The sequence below is a fragment of the Piliocolobus tephrosceles genome, chromosome 8 (genome assembly GCF_002776525.5).
Source record: "Piliocolobus tephrosceles isolate RC106 chromosome 8, ASM277652v3, whole genome shotgun sequence".
Lineage (NCBI taxonomy): Eukaryota > Metazoa > Chordata > Mammalia > Primates > Cercopithecidae > Piliocolobus > Piliocolobus tephrosceles.
The window spans coordinates 1,302,210-1,322,759 of NC_045441.1; the positions used below are offsets into that span (position 1 = coordinate 1,302,210).

At 42.7% G+C, this 20,550-nt stretch overlaps 1 protein-coding gene across 1 annotated transcript in view; it reads left to right on the top strand.

Annotated features, from left to right (window-relative positions):
• The window catches only part of SDK1 (sidekick cell adhesion molecule 1), a 985,027-nt gene that overhangs the window by 759,118 nt on the left and 205,359 nt on the right, over positions 1 to 20,550 (top strand). Inside the window, exons 21-22 of the mRNA XM_026449463.2 lie at positions 5,974 to 6,089; positions 7,999 to 8,191. Of these exons, the coding sequence (XP_026305248.2) occupies positions 5,974 to 6,089; positions 7,999 to 8,191 (309 nt within the window). The remainder of the gene's footprint in view (positions 1 to 5,973; positions 6,090 to 7,998; positions 8,192 to 20,550) is intronic.

Here is a 20,550-nt window from a genome sequence, read left to right on the forward strand (position 1 = left end):
CCCAGGTAGAGTGAGTGTCACAGCCAGGGACTCAGTGAGTGTCACAGCAAGGGCTCTGGGGCAGAGTGAGTGTGACAGCTCGTGATTTGTGGTAGCCCACATAATGAGAAGGGAGGGGAAAATGCCTTGGTAAATGGGTGAACTCAGTTAGGAGTTTGTTTCTCTGTAACCATGGTGCGTCCTGGAGAGGCACTGCCTCCAGGATGCTGGACCAGAACTTGGTGTGAGGATTGTGCTGCAGCCAATCAAAGGTACAGAGGTCCTCTTGAATCTACAGGAGACAGCTACTTATTTAAATTATGCAAATTTTTTTTCTTGCGTATGATCTGTGTAGCCTTATTTCAGAGAATTTAACAACATTTAATATTTGGTATTCTGGCATTCCAGAGTCAGTAATTGGGCTTCGTGAAACCCCGGAGCTAAACCTACCGAGAATGAGATGCCTTCCTCAATCCCACAGGCTGTGGGATCTAAGAGAAAACGTCATAACAAATGTTGGTCTTTTCCCAGTAGCTCCTGGTGTTTATTCTTTCTTTTCCCTTTTCTGTTTTCTCCTTCCTCCTCTTTTGTTTTCTTTTCTTTCTTTCAGCAGAGATCGTTCTGGTCATCTATTGCTGCCTGACTGACTATCCCAAAACTTGGAGATTAAACACCTGTTTATATGTCACAATTTTGCGGGTGAGGAGTTGGAGCAGGGCTTGGATATGTGACCGTCTGTGCCTCTCATTCAGTTCGGAAGATGGTTTTGTGCACATGTGGGCGCCGTGGCTAGGAAGGCGGGAAGGCTGGCTTCCTGGGCTGTCCACTGGGGCAGCTGCCCCTCGCCTCACCAGCCTGCAGCCTCAGGATCCCCACACTCCTATGGCTGCTCAGGGCTCCCGGCAAGCAGCAGAAGCTGCTGGTTTCTTAGGACCTGGGCCATATTCTATTGGTCAAGCAGTCTCAGAGCCTACATTGAAAGGTTTCAGACATAGACAACACCTCTTCATGGGAAAAGTATCGAAGAATATGCAGCATTTTGTATTGCTTTATTTTTTTAGGGATGGGGCATTACTCTGTTGCTTGGAGTACAGTGGCAGGATCATAGTTCACCATAACCTCAAACTCCTGGGCTTAAACCATCCTCCCACCTCAGCCTGCCAAGTAGCTAGGACTACAGGTGCATGCCACCATGCCCGGCTGATTTTTTACTTTTGTAGAGACAGAGTCTCACCCTGTTGCCCAGGCTGGTCTCAAACTCCTGGTCTCAAGCGACCCTCCCACACCAGACTCCCAAAGTGTAGGGATTACAGGCATCAGTCACCATGCCCTGCCTGCAGCATGTTTGAAAAGTGAGATTTATTGTGGTTTCATAATTTACATACAGTAAAACTCACCCTTTCTAGTGTACAGTTATATATACATTTTCACAAACATCTTTAGCCCACATTCACCAGCGTAATGGAGATATGACTATTTCTGTCACCTCCCCTAAAAGTCTTTGTGCTTTTATATTCACCCCTTTACCCCTGCCCCAGCGTTTGGCAAACACTGCTGTTTTCTCTTCTTCTATCTTTGCCTAGTTCAGAACGTCATATAAATGGAGCGTGCAGTGTGCAGTCTTCGGAATCTGGCTTCCTTCCCTTAGTGTCATGCATTTGAGATTCACCTGTGTTCATGTGTATGAGTATTTTGTCCTCTTCTACTACTGAGCAGCATCCCATTCCATGGACACACTACAATTTGTTTCCTATCCATTGGTTTAAAAACATTTAGGATGTTTGCAATTTGGGGTGATTATTAAAGCTGCTATGAATATCACGCACATACATACATACATACATACATACATTTATTTATTTATTTATAGACGGGGTCTCACTCTGTTGCCCAGGCTGGAGTGCAGTGGTGCAGTCACAGCTCACTGCAGCCTCAACCTCCTGAGCTCTAGTGATCCCCCGACCTCAGCCTCCCAAGTAGCTGGGACTATAGGTGTGCACCATCACGCCCAGCTACTTTTTTTATTTTTTATTTTTTGTAGAGATGGGGTCTCGCTATGTTACCCAGACTGGTTTCAACCTCCTGGGCTCAAGCGATCCTCCCACCTCGGCCTCCCAATATGCTGGGATTACAAGTGTGAGCCACTATGCCCCACTTCATATAGATTTTTTATGTGAACTTTTACATCTCTTGTGCACAGTTACCCAGGGGCAGGATTGTCAGGTCATGTGGCTCGCGCATGCTTAACTTCGTAAGAAAGCACCAAACAGTCCCACCAGGTGGCCGTGCCATGGGCATCCCCATCTCATACCGCGAGGGCCTCGGGCACTCCACATCTTCACCGACACGGGTTGTTATTGCTGTCGGTTTGTGTTGTTTGAGTCCTTCGAACAGGGGTCCAGGGCATCCCATCACAGTAAATGGGATGGTGAGGCTCCCTTCAGGCACGGATTTCCTGTCATTCTATTGGTTTTGGTGAAGTGACTATTCTTTTTGTGCACATTTTGGTTTTCTTATAGTTGAATTTTGAAAATTCTTTATACTTTCTGAATAGTAAGTTTCTGTTCTTTTCCTTTTTTTTTTTTTAAGAGACAAAGTCTTACTTGGTTGCTCACTGCAGCCTCACACTCCTGGGCTCAAGGGATCCTCCTGCCTCAGCCTCCCGAGTAGCAGGGACTACAGGCACGCACTACCACACCCAGCTAATTTTTTTTTTTAAACTTTGTAATTCTTTGTCTCACTATGTTGCCCAGACTGGCCTCAAACTCCTGGCATCAAGCGATCCTCCTGTCTCAACCTCCCCAAGTTCTAGCATTCCAGTTGTGAGCCGTGAGCCACAACTCCCGGCCTGGATAAACATGCTTTATTGGATATCTGTCTTACACTTATTGTCTCCTAGTCTGTGGCCTGTCTTTTCGTGTTCTTAACAGATGTCTATCATGAAGTCAGTTTTATTTCTTTTTCTTTTATGGATTATGTCCTTGGTATTGTATCTGAGAAATGTTTGTCTAACCAGGTGTCATAACTATTTTTCCTAGAAGTATTATAATTATAGGTTTACCTTTATGCCTCTGATCCATTGTGAGTTAGGTTTTATAAATGGTATGAGGTATAGATCCGGGTTTTGTCTTATTTTGTGAATGAATATCTAATATTTCCAGAACCATTTGTTGAAATTACTATTTCTTTGTGCTTTTATTGAAAACCAGTGATACATGTGTAATTTCTTGCCTGTCTTATCTCTCACTGATCAATGTGTCCACCCCTTCTCCAATAACACCCTGTTTTAATTACTATTGATTTCTAGTTTTGAAATCATACAGTAAAGGTTGTCCAATTTTTTTTCAGACTTGCTTTGGCTGTTCTTACCTTGCTTTTCCATTTAAATTTTAGAATCACCTTTTCAATGTCTAAGAAATATCTAGTTGTGGTTTTTGTTTTTTTTTTTTGTTTTTGAGACCGGGTCTTGCTCTGTCACCCAGGCTGGAGTGCAGCGTAGCTGTGATTTTGATTGGGATTGCATTCACTATATTGATCAGTTGGGGGAGAATTGACCTCTTTACTGCGTTTTCTTCCAATGCATTCATGTGATATGATTCTCTATTGACTTAGTGTTTAGTTTCCTTCATGTTTTGCAGTTTTCAGTGCACAGATATTGCACACTGTTTGTTAAACATATCTATTTTATGTTTTTAGAGCTTAAATAAGATATTAGCTGTAGGCGTTTTATAGGTGCCCTTTTTAAAATTTAGAATGTTCCTTTAAATTCCTGCTTTGCTGAGAGGGTTTTTGTTTTTTTTTTTTTTTTTCATTTTTAAAAAAAATCACAATTGGTTATTAAATTTTGCCAAATGCTTTTCCTAAATCTATTAAGATGTTCATATGTTTTTCTTCTTTATTCTGTTGATGTGATGAATTACTTTGATTGCTATTCACATCTTGAGCCAGTCTTGCATGTATAAGATACACCTCGCTTGATCAGGCCAGATTATGACTGTTATATGTTGTTGAATTTTATTTTCTAATTATTTGCTTTAGGATTTTTTGAACTTGAGTTAATGAGGGATATTGGTCTATAGTTTTCCTTCAGTGGCTTTTTCTGATTTTGGTGTCAGGGTAATGCTTTAGAATTGGTTTAATTTATTCTTCAAATGTTTGGTGGAATTCACCCATGAAATACACGTACTTCTCGTCTTTGTTCCTCTGGATGCTGTGTGTCTGCAGCTCCCAAAGCTCTCTCGTAGCCCACATTCAGCCTTCAGCCATTCACTGAGGATTTGGGGTGAATTTCAGAATTTCCATTGTCTCCTCCTCCCGCACTCTGTGACGGGTGAGTGGACCCATCCTGACTCCTTGGAGAGGCCCATCTCTCCTTGTGTCCGACCACTTGGCTGGTATGCAGCCTAAGCTGTCTCATGGGCTCAGGAAAAGTGATTGTTTTGTACTTTGTTCAGCTTTTCTTGTTCTTAGGTGAATGTGACGTTCTTTCCAATGCTCAGCATCCCAGGCACAGCAAGCCCTGTGTCCATTTTTAACCCACACATTTTACAAGATGGCAAGTAGGGCAGTTTCCTGGCGACTTAGAGAGGGGGCTGAGGGGCATCACGCCATGGCCAGCAATGGATGGGGACAGAGGGCCCTCCTACATGCCTGGGAAGAGAAGCCTTGAGGGGCTTGGCCAAGTTTCTGTTTGTCTCATCTCTGCCTGGGACAGGCTTTTGGGGAAGGAAGCCGAGAATAGTGTAGCGATTTTCACCAGGACCGCATGGGATCCCGTGTGTTCTGGCCAAGAAGACCCTTGTTTTTGTTTCTCTGCCTGGATCCATAGGATCCCTTAGGCTTCTGTGCCTCTTTTAGAACAAGCACCTCAAGAGCCAGGACCTTCCTTCCACTCAGTAGAAGCCTTGATGGTGCAGCCGGAGGCTTGGCCCCTCTCTGCAGGCCACCGGGGTTCCCATCCTGAAGATGCTAGCCAGGCCCACTGCCCTTTCTGAAAGGCCTTCAGTTCCCCCGTTGCCTTCTGTATGCGTGATTAGCTGCGCTGCTGGGCATGGTAGGAAATCCCAGAGAGACCCGTGCACTGTCAGCACCCCGCTTCCCCCTGCCTCTCATCCAGTCGTGCTCCCCGTGCACCCATCCTCAACCAGCCTCCTTGGCAACACTTTGCCTTTTCCCACGGCTCTCCCAGCGGAGAGTGCCCTTCTCAAGACCTTACCCCTCACAGGCCACCCTTCCTCCCAAACACAGTCCAGACGAGGCCCTCCAGCCCTCTCAGGCCAGAGGCAGGGGACCTGCCCTTCACCAGTTTACTGCTCTGCAGAGCATCTGCCTCTTACAGTTACACAAGTGTGTCCACTAGAAAGGGCATGCCTCAAAGGCAGTCATTTGGCAGGTATGTATTTGGGTTCAGTAGCTGTTCTGTAAAAGAGAGAAACCACGGAAAATCAAAAAATGATTGTCCCCATTGACAGACAAAAAGAAATATAGCCTCCAACAGTGTATATGGGAGGAAGATGATGATTTTGTTTGCTTGTTTTTTTTGTTTGTTTATTTTTGTTTTGTTTTTTTTCCATGTAAGGAACAATTCAGCTTGAAACATAGTGGTGTATATTGAGGAAGGATTTCTAGATGAAACCTTGCCTTGATCTCAAATATCTGTTCATTGAAACAGAAATTAGAGAAAGCTTTGCTTGCCGTCCGCCTTGGAACCACAGGAAAGGCCCATCTGTGAAATGAGAGGATGGTCTAGTCCACCTTTCTGCCTCCTCTGCCTTAAAGAATTCTGCAAGAGAAAATGAAAAATAGCCCAATAGCCCAATTCTGTTTCTTGGTAATGCCACTGTAAGCTTCCCAAAACATTCATCGCACTTCCTTGGTCTCAGTGAAGTCATTGCCTGTGAGCGTGATGGCAGCTAAGGGTTTCCTTTCCGTCTCTCCTCCCCATGGTGCCTCCTGCCATTTGTTCTGCTGTCATCAATGACCGCCCTGCCACAGTGCCCACCGCGCCCCCGCAGAACGTGCAGACGGAAGCCGTGAACTCCACCACCATTCAGTTCCTGTGGAACCCTCCACCTCAGCAGTTTATCAACGGCATCAACCAGGGATACAAGGTATGTGGCCTGGGTTCAGGGCCGGTGGGCGGCTGTCGTTGTCTGGAGCCACAATGTGACGCAGCTGGAGGCGGCCCCTCCTGTGCCTCAAGAGCCGGTTGCACCAAGACGGCCTCAAGAGCCGTCTTGACCTCGGTGAGACCACCATTTATTCCAAAGTCTTGGCATCAGCTCTGCAGGTTCAGAAATTCAAATTCCTAGTTATCAAGAGGATGGTTCAAAAATCAGTGAGCAATTTCTTATGAGAAAGGCCATTGATTTTTAAACAGCAGGTGGGAGACCTGTCTCAATGAGTAGAACCAACATTTGCACAAACCACTTCTTCCCAGAAGGAGGTCCTCTCAGGAGAACACAGGCCCCGAGCAAAGGCAACAGCATGAGTGGTATTTCCATGGAGAAAGGATATTTTTCTCTCCCCGCTTTCTACTTCAGGGAGAGTTCTATCTAAAGAACTGAGACCAGTTGATTCCAGCTACCTGCCCGGACTGAATTAGACACATAGACAAATTTTCACCATCCGACTTCTTGTGTCTGTAGCTACCAGAGTGTGTTAACTTCACTGATGTACCAGGATACACCGTCCCAAAGCACAGCTGATCTTCCCTTTCAGATCAGCTTCTCCTGATTGGATTTGGGAGCCCACCTTGATTTTAGCTGCAATGGATCCTCTAATCATCTGTAACAGCCGGTAGACAGGGGAAGCTCTGTACAGTGAAGGGATTCCATCTAGTTTGCCTCAATACCTGGTAATTTCACATTCAGAGGGTGAGTTTCCTCAGACACAAGGTTCATTTTTCCCCGCCCCCATTTGGATTCAACTTGCTAAAACACTGATTTGTCTGCCAGAAAGGCAGAAGTAGGTGGAAATTTCCCCTGTCTTTTGTTTATCCTCGGAAGTATCCAAAGACAGAAGCTTTTGTGAAAGAAAATCGTATTGATCAAGCAAGATGCTTTTGCCTTCTTGGCCTCTCCTGTCGAGTCTCATTGGTGAGGCTGCGGTGTTCATCTGATGACTTCGTTGTCAGTTTGATCTGCGTAAATACGCTTTGCGTCTGGCAGCATGTCAACTTTCAGACCCAATTAGTCCTAGAAACGTTTGGTGCCTAAGGAATTAAAACTCACACACATACGTAATGCTGCCAAAACATGAACACAGCTTTCCTTAGGATGTGGATATAGACTGTGTTTCTTTAAAATTGTAAGCAGTCTCCTAAAATCCTTTTCATGAAACTAGTGTGATATAAATTATAAATAATTAAGGTTATTCCTGTTGAATCATGGATGTCTTTTTTGAGACAAAGTAGGTGCTTTCTAGAAAAATATTTGTGTTTGTTTCATTGCACTGTTTCAGCTGAATTAACTGATGGTTTCATCTTTATTCTTTACTGTTAAAATATATATATTATATGGTATATATCATATGTACTATATAGTATATATTATATATAGTAGACATGTTATATAGTATATATGTGTATATAATATACTACATATGTTATATAGTATATATATTATATATGTATATATAATATATACCATATATGTGTATGTCACAGATGTGTATATGTATATATGTAATATATATTATACATTTTTTTTACCTTCTTAAGTGAAGAGAGGGTGAAGATTTGAGGGAGTGTCCATTACTCCAATATGAGTTAAGTAGTTATTTACATATACAAGTATAAAATACATGTAAATATACATGCTTGTATACAGAAACCTATAAAATATATTTTTATCAGCTTTTTTGAAGTGTGATTATAAGATGTAAGATTTATGGACTTTCTTAATTATGACTTTACATTTTAAAAGACGTATTCATTGCAAAACAAAATTCTGCTGCAGACATGAGTGTGGAGAAGCACCATTGAAAACAGGCTATCTTTTTCACCCTCTTCCATCTCAGCTTCTGGCATGGCCGGCAGATGCCCCCGAGGCTGTCACCGTGGTCACTATTGCCCCAGATTTCCACGGAGTCCACCACGGACACATAACGAACCTGAAGAAGTTTACCGCCTACTTCACTTCCGTCCTGTGCTTCACCACCCCTGGGGACGGGCCTCCAAGCACACCTCAGCTTGTCTGGACTCATGAAGACAGTGAGTATTCCTTCTTCGCGTCTCTTAAGTCAGTCGTCAAAGAGGTGTGTACCGCTACGACTTCCAGAATCAAGCAAGGGCGGAGGTGGATCACGAGGAAGCCCCAGAGTTTTAGAGTACTTGCAATCAGCTCAGCTGGGGAGATCAGGCATCAGTACTGATAATGCCTGGCAGAGTATGGCACGTGGACTGTGGAGGGTGACCTTGGCTCAAGGAAGGAGCTCTGGGGACAGGGGGTGGAGAATCAGGTTCCAGCTATGCAGCCACACCTTTGGTCGTGCTGAACTCGCTCTTCATCTAGACTTCAATTTCTAATTCCCTCACCTCCTTGCATGATTCTCCTGGTGCCTCCCAGCCTGTTCTTCCCCAACCCTCGCTCCCAGAGCCCTTCTCCCTACGCCCTTCTAAGCTCTGTGAGTTTGCATTATCTCCATCTGGTCAGTTCGAACCCATTCCTTCTCTGCTCACAGGCCAGCTGATGCATCTGGAAAACATTAGCTAATGAAGTTACCCCGAGAAAATAATCACAGATGCACGCAGAGATTTATATACAAGGCAACTCGTTACAGTTATTTGTAGTTGGAAAAAACGTGAAAAGCATTCAGATGTTCCAGATGGGGAGGATTGGAAAAAAGTATAGAATGACAATATAAGAAATATTTTGTAGTTGTTGAAAAAACAAAACTCTGAAGATCAAAAATTGTGCGCAAAAATGGTCATGATATAACATTGTGAAATAATAGTATACAAAACTATGAGATCCAAATTTTATTAAAATACACTGTATGAAATATGAACAGATAAAAGACCTTGGAAGAAATATGTCACACAAATTTAAGACTTGTTATCCCTATGTGGTATGATTATGAGTAGTTTTGGCATATTTCTTTGTATTTTTCTGCATTTTCTAATTTATACCACGAGTCTGTACTCCCTTTATAATGAAAGTTAAAACTGGGATAATTAGGGCCATGCGCGGTGGCTCACGCCTATAATCCCAGCACTTGGGGAGACTGAGGCAGGTGAAACACAAGGTTAGGAGTTCAAGACCAGCCTGGCCAACATGGTGAAACTCCGTCTCTATGAAAAATACAAAAATTAACTGGACGTGGTGGCAGGCGCCTGTAATCCCAGCTACTCAGGAGGCTAGAGGCGGGAGAATCACTTGAATCCGAGAGGCAGAGGTTGCAGTGAGCCGAGATCATGCTACTGCACTCCAGTGTGGGTAACAGAGTGAGACTCTGTCTCAACAACAACAACCACAAAAAACACTAGGAAAATTATTTTTTTAAGTCACCCAGGGCTGCTGCTTGTCTCTTCCCCAGAGCTGGATGGGCTCAGCCTTCTGAACTTGGCTCTACGGGAGTTCAGTGGTCGCCAGCTCCACCCCGTGCTGCTCCCGTTTTTGGACTCCCAGCCTTACTGCACTCCCAGCGGGTGACATTTGCAGAGGCCAAGGCCACCAGGATGGATTCCTTGCCTTCCCGTTTCACCCACCATTTCCAGGTCCTTACCCTTGCCTCTCTCCCCTTTCCTCTCAAACGATGCAGTCGGGCCTCTCTAAGGGTGCTCCGTCATCCTGTTCCCTTCTTCCCCTGTCCCTCTTCATGGCGTCATTACTTCTTCCAATCTTTTTACTGTTGGATCCTTTCCCTCCTCCCACAAATATGTTCAGGTCTCCCTCGCTCAAAATCGGCAGCTCCCTGACTGTGATGCCCCTGGAGCTGCCAGGATGGCTCCCCACTCCCTTTCAGTCTAATCATTGCTCTGACCTCAAATACCTTAAGTTCTCCTTGACCCTTGGCAGCCTAGCTTTCTCCTTGCCAATCTCCTGGAACGGTCTCACCATCGATTCAAGGTCTATGTCAAATGAGTGACACGGGAGGAACAGAACACAAATTTCTTGACCCTCTGAGACCAACAGCCCCTCCTCGCCAATAAAAGATAAAATGAAAAGCAGCGTGCTGCTGTGAATTGATCCCAGAAGTTCTTCCCATACTCTGCCTTTGCTCTGCTCTCCGCTTTTGTTTAACTGATTTTTGTTTGTTTGTTTGTTTGTTTTGTTTGTTTTTCTTTTTTTGAGACAAAGTCTTGCTCTGTCGCCCAGGCTGGAGTGCAGTGGTTCATTCTTGGCTCACTGCAACCTTCGCCTCCAAGGTTCAAGCAATTCTCCTGCCTCAGCCTCCCAAGTAGCTGGGACTACAGGCGCCGGCCACCACGTCTGGCTAACTTTTTTGTATTTTTAATAAAGATGGGGTTTCACCATGTTGGCCAGGTTGCTCTCGAACTCCTGACCTCAGGTGATCCGCCTGCCTCAGCCTCCCAAAGTGCTGGGATTACAGGCATGAGCCACCACACTCAGCCATGTTTAACTGAGATTTTTATTGAGACTATCACCGATTCACATGCAATTATATGAAATTATATTGAGATCATGTACATCTAACCCAGTTTCTGCCAAGCTGACATTTGCAAAACTGTAGTATTGCATCACATCCAGAATACTGACACTGATGATGCAATTCACAGATCTGATTTGGGTTTCTCCAGTTTTGTTTTTTCTCTTTTGTGCATATGTGTGGGTTTAGTCCTGTCCAATTTGTCACATGTGTAGGTTTGTGTATCTACCACGATAATCAAGATCTTGAATGTTTCCAAGGCCACAAAAATCATCTGGGTTCCTTCATAGCCACACCCACCTTCCTGCGGCTCTTCCTTTCTAACCTGTATGGCTTTCATTTCCTTTTCTTGCATGCTTTGCAGTGTCTAGGATTTCTAGTGCGATGCTGAATAAGAGTGATGAGACCAGACATCCTTGCCTGCTTCTCACCTGAGAGGGAAAACACTCAGTGGTTCACTGTTAAGGATGATTTTTGTATCAAATTGAAGTTACTCCTCACTATTACTAATTGGTTGAGAGTTTTTGACATGGATAAATCTTTCTTCTGTTCACGTGCTCTTACTGCATCATTTGACAAGATCATATGGTTTTTCTTCTCAGCTTGTTGATATGTGAGATTATATTGACTGATTTGCAAATGTCAAACCAGCTTTGTGTACGTAAATTCCACTTGGTCACGGTTTATAATTCTTTTCGTATGCTGTTGGATTCACTTTGCTAGTACGTGGTGGAGGACTTTTGCGTGTAAGTTCATGAGAGATATTGATCTGTAGTTGTCTTTTTGTGTGTGTTATCTTTGTCTGGTGTTGGTATCAGAGTCATATGGTCTCCTATGTTTGAAAGTATTCCCACTTCTGTGATCTGGAAGGGATTGTGTAAAATTGGTGTCAATTTCTCTTTAAGTGTTTGGTAGAATTTTCCAGTGAAACTCTCTGGGACTGAGGACTTCTTTTTGGGAAGATTTTTAATATTATAGGGCTGGGCGCGGTGGCTTACGCCCATAATCCCAGCACTTTGGGAGGCCGAGGCAGGCAGATCACGAGGTCAGGAGATTGAGACCATCCTGGCTCACACGGTGAAACCCCATCTCTACTAAAAAATACAAAACAATTAGCCAGGTGTGGTGGTGGGCACCTGTAGTCCCAGCTACTTGGGAGGCTGAGGCAGGAGAATGGCATGAACCTGGGAGGCGGAGCTTGCAGTGAGCCAAGATCGTGCCACTGCACTCCAGCCTGGGTGACAGAGTGAGACTCTGTCTCAAAAAAAAAAAAAAAAAAAAAAAAAATTCCATTTATAAATGGTTTTAGGACTATCCAGGTTGTCTGTTTCATCTTGGCTGAGTTTTGGGAGTTGGTGGTTTTCAAGGAGTTGATCCTCTAAGAATTCAGATTTGTGAGTACGAAAATGTTTGCAGTACCACCTTCTTAACGGCTGGAGGATCTGTAGTGATGTCCTGTTTTTTATTTCTAATATTGATGATTGGTATCTTCTGGCTTTTTCATGTTCTCATTCCTACTGGAGGTTCATCAATTTTATTGCTTGTTTTTTTGTTTTTGTTTTTTGTTGTTGTTTTGCTGCTGCTGTTGTTGTTTTTGTTTTTTGATTTTTTAGAACCAGACTCTTGTTCCAGGTCTTCTCTTCTTCATGGTCTTCTTCATTTTCAACTTTATTGATTTCTACTCTTTATTATTTCCTTCCTCTGCTTGCTTTGAGTGTATTTTGCTCTCCCTTTTCTGCTTTCTTGAGGTAGCCATGTTGGTTATTGGTTGAAGGCCTTTCCTCGTTTCCAGTGTGAACGTTTAGTGCTGTACATTTCTGCCTCCATGCTGCTTTAGCTGCATCCCACATGTTTTGACACTCTGTGCTTTCATTTTCATGCAGTTGTCTGTATTTTTATTTCCTTTGAGATACTCTCTGTGACCCATGAATTAGTTGGAAGTGTGCTATTCAGTTTCCATGTGTTTGGAGATTCTATTGTCTTTCTGCTATTGATAATCTAATTTGATTCCATTATGATCAGAGAACACACTTCATATAATTTTGGTTATTTTATATTTGTTGAAGTTTGTTTAATGGCCCAGGATATGGTCGATCTTGGTGAATGTTCAGTGAATGATTTTTTAAAAACGTCTGTTTCTGCTTTTCAATTGTAAATTTTATGTCTCATCAGAGAAAACTGGAAATAATCTCAATTTTTTTTTTAGAATTTTCTAACTGAATCATTTTTTGATAGGCAGGAAGCCTGTTTAGCACGTCTTTGTAAATGTCAAATATCACATTAAAAGACTGAAGGTAGGGTTGAAGTCAGCTCTGCGGGGTGCAGCCTTTAAAAGGAAAGTTTGGAGCCTGGAATGAGAGGGGCTTCAGGGGCCACCTGACCACAGGCACCTGGTACTGGCCTCCTTCGTAAAGAAGAACCAGAACAGCAAGTAGGTAGCCACACTTCAAACAGATGCGAGAGAGAAGCTGGAATTCAATAGAGAAGTGACAGGAAGCACCTATGGCAAGGAGGGAGGTGAAGCGTGGCAGCTCCTCCCGGACTGGGATCGGCTGGGAACACAGAGAAGTTCCCCACTGTGAGAAAAGGGAAAGCGAGAGACCCCCGTGGTCCACATTCCCACCACAGGCTCCTGCAATCCGAGCCACAGGAAAGCCCCTCAAGACTCACAGCCCCAAGACTCACGTAGGGAGACTCACAGGGAGACTGTGTGATGTCCTGCTCCAGAGAGGGAGCCCACACTGTGCCCCACACGCCCGAGCCCTGACCAGCTACTGTGCAGTGCTGCTTGGACAGCCCAGCCCCACCAGACCATTCTGCCCTGGGTCCCAACAGACCATTCCGCTCTGGGTCCCGACAGCCTCTGCATCTCCATATCCTGCAGGCCCACTGACACCCCCTGCCCACAGCCACCACCACTGCTGGCTGCTGCCACCAGAGGCAAAGCACAAGCCATTGGCAGTGATCCCCAGTGGTGGGGCTCCTGGGCATTATCACTCACCTTGAGGACAGACTTTGCTTCCAGGCACCCTGAGGTCAGACTCTCCCACCCACAGCGGCCACCTGGGTCTGAAGCACACCTCCGCAGGAGCAGGGCCACAGTGCAGTCACTGCCACCCCTACCAGGAGCCTGGGGGTCATCCCAGCCCTGCTGACCACAGCCAGCAACTGCACACACCACCAGGGGTCCTGAGGACAGGCCCACTCAGCTTGTTCTACCTCCCCGAGTATGAGCAACACCATCCAGGGCCCTGGGTTCACCCTGCACTGTCCACCACCTAAGCCACTTATCAGCACCTAAGCACTTATCAGCCACTTATCAGCACCTAAGCACTCCTCCTGGGGACCTGAGGACGGGCCCACCCAACCTGCTGTACCATCACAGGTGGCACCCACTCCTACACACCACCCCTGGGCCTGGGGACTGGCCTGCTCAGCCTGTCACAGCCACCGGCAATACCAGTGCATACTGCTAAGGAGCCAGGGGGTTATCCCACCACTGCTACTGTCACCGCCAACAGCATGCCTGCTGTCCAGGGTCCTGAGAACCCACCCACCTGCTTGGCCCCCTGCAGCCATTGCCAGCACCTGAGCAACCCATCTAGAACACCAAGAATGAGCCTGTCTGGACCACCCTGGGAGCTAAGGACAGGCACACTCAGCCCACTGCTGCCACCACTGGGGCCCAAGGATTGGCCCACCTGGTGTCCCTGTCCCCAGCAAAATTTCACCAGAGCCTCTACTAACAACCACACCCTAAGCCGCTGAGGAAATCACAGACACCACTGATGGTGTTTACAGCCAAATAAATTATATGGAGACTACACTACTGCTTCATCCAGAATCAAAGCCAAAGTGCCCTACTCAATCAACACCATAGATACATCTTCAGGAAAAAGCCCTCCTTTATGAAGGCAAATCCAAAAAATTAGAAGAAGCAACTGTTACACCAGATGTGCAGATATCAACATAAGGACACAAGAAATGTGAAAATGCAAGGAAGTTTAACACTTCCAAAGGAACACAGTAATTCTCCAGCAACAGATTCCAATGAAAAAGAAATTATGAAATACCAAAAAAAATTCAAAATAGTGATATTAAGGATGTCAGATAAAAGAGACAGATAAATAATACAAAATAATCCAAAAAACAATTCAATACATGAATGAGAAATTTACCAAAGAGATAAATTTTGTAAAAAAAGAACCAAACAGATATCCAGGAACTAATTACTTCATTGACTGAATAATTTTTAAATTATTAATTTAAAATAGTTATACAATACAATAGTAAGCTTCAGCAGTAGACTAGATGAGAGAGCAGAAGGAATTTCAGAATTTAAAGATGAACAAAGACTATGTGATATATGAGTCACCATAAAGCAATGAGTATTTGAATTTTTGATGTCCCAGAAGGTGAAAAGAAAACCAAAGGGATAGAAACCTGATTTAACAAAATAACGGCTGAAAACTTCCCAAGTCTCGCACGAGATTTAGATATCCAGATACAGGAGGCTCAGAGATCCACAAATAAATAGATAAAATTCAGAAAGGTCTTCTCCATGGCACGTTAGAGTCAAATTATCAAAAGTTAAAGACAGAATTCCAAAAACACCAAAAGAAAAGCATCTAGTCACTTATAAGAGAAGCCCCATCAGACTAACAGTGGATTTATCAGCAGAAACCTTACTTGCTGGCGGGGCGCAGTGGCTCAAGCCTGTAATCCCAGCACTTTGGGAGGCCGAGACGGGCGGATCACAAGGTCAGGAGGTCGAGACCATCCTGGCTAACACAGTGAAATCCCGTCTCTACTAAAAAATACAATAAACTAGCCGGGTGAGGTGGCAGGTGCCTGTAGTCCCAGCTACTCGGGAGGCTGAGACAGGAGAATGGTGTGAACCCGGGAGGTGGAGCTTGCAGTGAGCTGAGATCCGGCCACTGCACTCCAGCCTGGGCGACAGAGCGAGACTCCGTCTCAAAAAAATAAATAAATAAATAAATGAATAAATAAATAAATAAATAAATAAATAAATAAAAAGAAACCTTACTTGCCAAGAGAAAATGGAGTGATATATTCAAAGTACTAGGGCAAAAAATAACTTGTCAGCCAAGAGTACTATACACATAAAAGTTATCCTTCATAAATGAAAGAGAAATAAAGTATTTCCTAGATAAGTAAAAGCTGAGGGAACTCATCTCCACTGGACTAGCCCTACAAGACATGCTTAATGAATTCCCACAGCTGAGGTGAAAGAACAATATCTACCATTATGAAAATGTACAAAAGTATAAAACCCATTGGTAGAGCAAACACACAAATAAGGAAGAGAAAGGACCCAAATGTCACCACTACAGAAAACCACCAAACCTCAAAAATAAACAGTAAGAGAGAAAGAAGGGAACAAAGGATATATAAACCAACCAGAAATCAATTAATGACTAGAATAAGCCCTGACATATCAATAATAACCTTGAATTTAAATGGATTAAAATATCCAAAAAGATAGACTGACCGAATGGATAAAAACAAAAACAAACCATGACCCAACTATATGCTGTGTACAAGAAACTGAACTCACTTGTAAAGACACATGTAGACTGAAAGTAAAGAGATGGAAAAAGATTATTTCGTGCAAACAGAAACCAAAAGTGAACAGGAGTAGCTACACTTACATAAAATACTTTAAGTAAAAAACAGTAGAAAGAGACAAAGAAGGTTATTGTGTAGTGATAAAGTTATCAATTCAGCAAGAGGATATAACAATTCTAAACATATATGGACCCAACACTGGAGCACTCAGATATATAAAGCAAATATTATTAGATCTACAGGGAGAGACAACAATACAGGAATAGTTGGGGACTTTAGCATCCCCCTCTCAGCATTAGACAGGTCATCTTGACTGAAAAATAGCAAAGAAACATTGAATTTAAACTGCACTTTAGACTAAATGGGTCTAACAAGACATCTACAGACCATTTCATCTAATAGCTACAGAATGCACATTCTTTTCATCAATACATGGAACATTCTCCAAGATAGACCATATGTTAGGACATAAAACAAATGTCAACAACTTTTAAAAGACTGAAATTATATCAATGTCTTCTTAGACCACAATGGAATAAAACTGGAAATCAATAATGAGGAACTTTGCAATCTGTACAAATACATGGAAATTAAATAACATGTTCCTGAATGACCTTTGGGTCAAGGAAGAAATTAAGGAGGAAATTTAAAAATTTCTTGAAACAAATGAAAATCGAAGTACAACATACAAAAACCAATGGGATATAGCAGAAGTGGTGCTAAGAGCCTACAATAAATGCCTACATCAGAAAAAAGCAGAAAGATTTCAAACAATCTAGGGATACACCTCAAGGAACTAGAAAATCAAGGACAAAGCAAACCCAAAATTAGTAGAAGGAAAGAAATAATAAAGATCAGAGCAGAACTAAATGAAACAAAGGCTTAAAAACAATACAAATGATTAAACAAAACTGGGTTTTAGGGAAGATAAACAAAATCAATAAACTGCTAGCTGGACTTAAGAAGAATAAAAGACAGATTACCTAAGTAAACAAAATCAGAAATGCAAAAGGAGACATTATAACTGATACCACAGAAATGCAAAATATCGTTTGAGACTCTTACAACTATACACTAACAAATTGGAAAACCTAGGAGAAATGGATAAATTCCTGAACACATACAACCTACCAAGATTGAATCAGAAAGAAACATAAAATCTGAACAGACTAATAAAGCGTAATGAGATTGAATCAGTAATGTCTCCCAACAAAGAAAAACTCAGGGCCAAATGGTTTCACTGACAAATTCTGCCAAACTTTCAAGGAAGAACTAATACCAATTCTCCTCAAACTATTCCAAAAAATTAAAGGAGAGGAAATTCTTTCTAACTCATTTTATGAGGCCAGTGTTACCCAGATACCAAAACCAGACAAGGACATAACAACAAAGAAACTACAGTCCATTATCCCTGGTAAACATAGATGCAAAAGTCCTCAACAAAAATACTAGCAAACTGAATCTAACAGCGCATCGGAAAGATAATACACCATGCTTATGTGAGATTTATCCCAGGGATGCAAGGATGGTTCAACATACACATATCCATAAATGTGATACATCACTCCAACAGAATAAAGGACAAAAACCATGTGATCACCTCAACAGATGCGTAAAAAGCATTTAATAAAATTCAACATCCCTTTATAATAAAAACTCTCAACAAACTAGGCATAGAAGGAACATACCTCAATATGATAAAGTCTATATATGAAAAACCCACAGCTAACATCACACTGAATGGGGAAAAGCTGAAATCCTTTCCTCTGATAACTGGAACAAAACAAAGATGCCCACTTTCATCACACCTATTTGTAGTACTGTAAGTCCTAGCCACAACAGTCAGGCAAAAGAAAGGAATAAAAGTCATCTAAATTGGAAAAGAGGAAGTCAGATTGTTCTCTTTGCAGATGACATGATCTTATATCTAGAACAACCTAGACTCCACCAAAAAACTCCTATATCTGATAAATAAATTCGGTAAGGTTGCAGGATACAAAAACAACATACAAAAATCAGTAGCATTTCTATACACCAATAATGAACTAGCTGAGAAAGAAATCAAGAAGTTGATTCCATTTACAATAGCTATAAAAGAAAAACATACCTAGGAATTAATTGAACCAAGGAGGTGAAAGATCTCTACAAAGAAAAATACAAAACATTGATGAAAGAAACTGAAGAAGACACAAATAAATGGAAAGACATCCCATGCTCATGAATCAGAAGAATTAACAGTATTAAAGTAACCATACTCCCCAGATGAATCTAATGGCTCAGTGCAATCTCTATCAAAATACCAGTATCATTTTTTACAGAAATAGCAAAAAACAAAACAAAACAAAAAAACCTAAAATTCTTGTGGAACCCAAAAAGAGCCCACATAGCCAAAGCAATCCATAGCAAAAATAACAAAGCTGGAGGCATCACAGTACCTGTCTTTGAAATATATGATAAGTCTATAATGACCAAAACAGCATAACAATGGCATTAACAGCAGACACATAGACCAACAGAACAGAATAGACCCAGAAATATATCCACAGATTTACAACCAACTGATGTTTGATAAAGATGCCAGGATACCCTCTTCAATAATTGGTGCTAGGAAAATTTTGGATTATCCATATGCAGAAGATTGAAACTAGACTCTTAACTCTCACCATTTAAAAAACTTAAGATGGATTAAGACTTAAATGTAACACTTGAAACTATAAAACTACTAAAATAAAACACAGGGAAACACTTGAGGACATTAGTGTAGGCAAAGATTTTATGGCTAAGATCTCAAAAGCACAGACAACAAAACCAAAAATAGACAAATGGAACTATATCGAACAAAAAACTTCTGTACAGCAAAGGAAACAGTCAACAGAGCGAAGAGACAGCCTGTTGAATGGGAGAAAATATTTGCAAACTATTCATCTGGTAAGGGATTAATATCTAAAATATACAAAGAACTCAGCTCAACAGTTAAAAAAATCCCATTTAAAAAGTGGGCAAGGGGCCGGGCGCGGTGGCTCAAGCCTGTAATCCCAGCACTTTGGTAGGCCCAGACGGGTGGATCACGAGGTCAGGAGATCGAGACCATCCTGGCGAACACGGTGAAACCCCGTCTCTACTAAAAATACAAAAACTAGCCGGGCGAGGTGGCGGCCGCCTATAGTCCCAGCTACTCGGGAGGCTGAGGCAGGAGAATGGCCTAAACCTGGGAGGCGGAGCTTGCAGTGAGCCGAGATTGTGCCACTGCACTCCAGTCCGGGTGACAGAGCGAGACTCTGCCTCAAAAAAAAAGAAAAAAAAAAGAAAAAAAGTGGGCAAGGGACATGAATAAACATTTATCAAAAGCAGACATACAAATGGTCAGCGTGTCTATAAAAAAATGCCCAGTATCACTAATCATCAAGGAAATGCTAATCAAAGCCACAATGAGATATCATTTTATCCCAGTCAGAATCGCTAGAATTAAAAAGACCCAAAAAAATGCTGGCAATCACATGGAGAACAGGGAACTCTGATACATTGTTGGTGATGATGTAAATTAGTACAGCCACAATGGAAAACAGTGTAATTTTTCAAAAAACTAAAAATAGAACTACCCTATGAGCCAGCAATCCCATTATTGGATATTTATCCATAGGAAAGGAGTCAGTGCATCAAAGGATACCCATACGCCATGCTTACTGCAGCACCATTCACAGTAGCCAAGATATGGAATCAGCCCAAGCATCCATCAGTGGACCAAATGTGGTGTATATACACAGTGGAATACTATTCAGCCACAAGAAAGTGAAATGCTGTCATTTGCAGCAACATGGAGGGAACTGGAGGGATTTACATCAATGCCGTCAGGGAAACAAATATCACCAATTCTCACTCATAAGTAGTAGCTTACAAGGCCAATCTCATGGAGATAAGAGAGTAGAATGAAAGATACTAGAGGCTGGGAGGGGTGTGTCGGTGGAGCAGGGTGGTGGGGAAGAAACAGACGTTAGTCGATGGGTATAAACATTCAGTTAGATAGAAGGAGTAAGTTCCAATGCTCAATATCTCAGTAGGGTGACTACAGCTATGTGTACAATTATTATGTATCCATAAAAAAGAAAGTAAAGCTTTGGACTCTTGGGTGCTGGAGAAATGGCCTCCGTTTCTCTCTGGCTGATGGTGCTGTCATTAGTTCCACACCCAGCAGGCCTTCTTTCCCAAAGCTCCAAGGAAATGAGAAGTTGTTGGGGGAGGGTGGCAGTAAAGAAGAAATAGAATCTAAATTTTAAGCTGAGACATCACCAGCTGGTTCCAGCAGAGCTAGAGGACAGCATCTTTGGGCAGGAATCCAGGAAGCAGAAACACTGAGAATATAAAAGGAGCAAA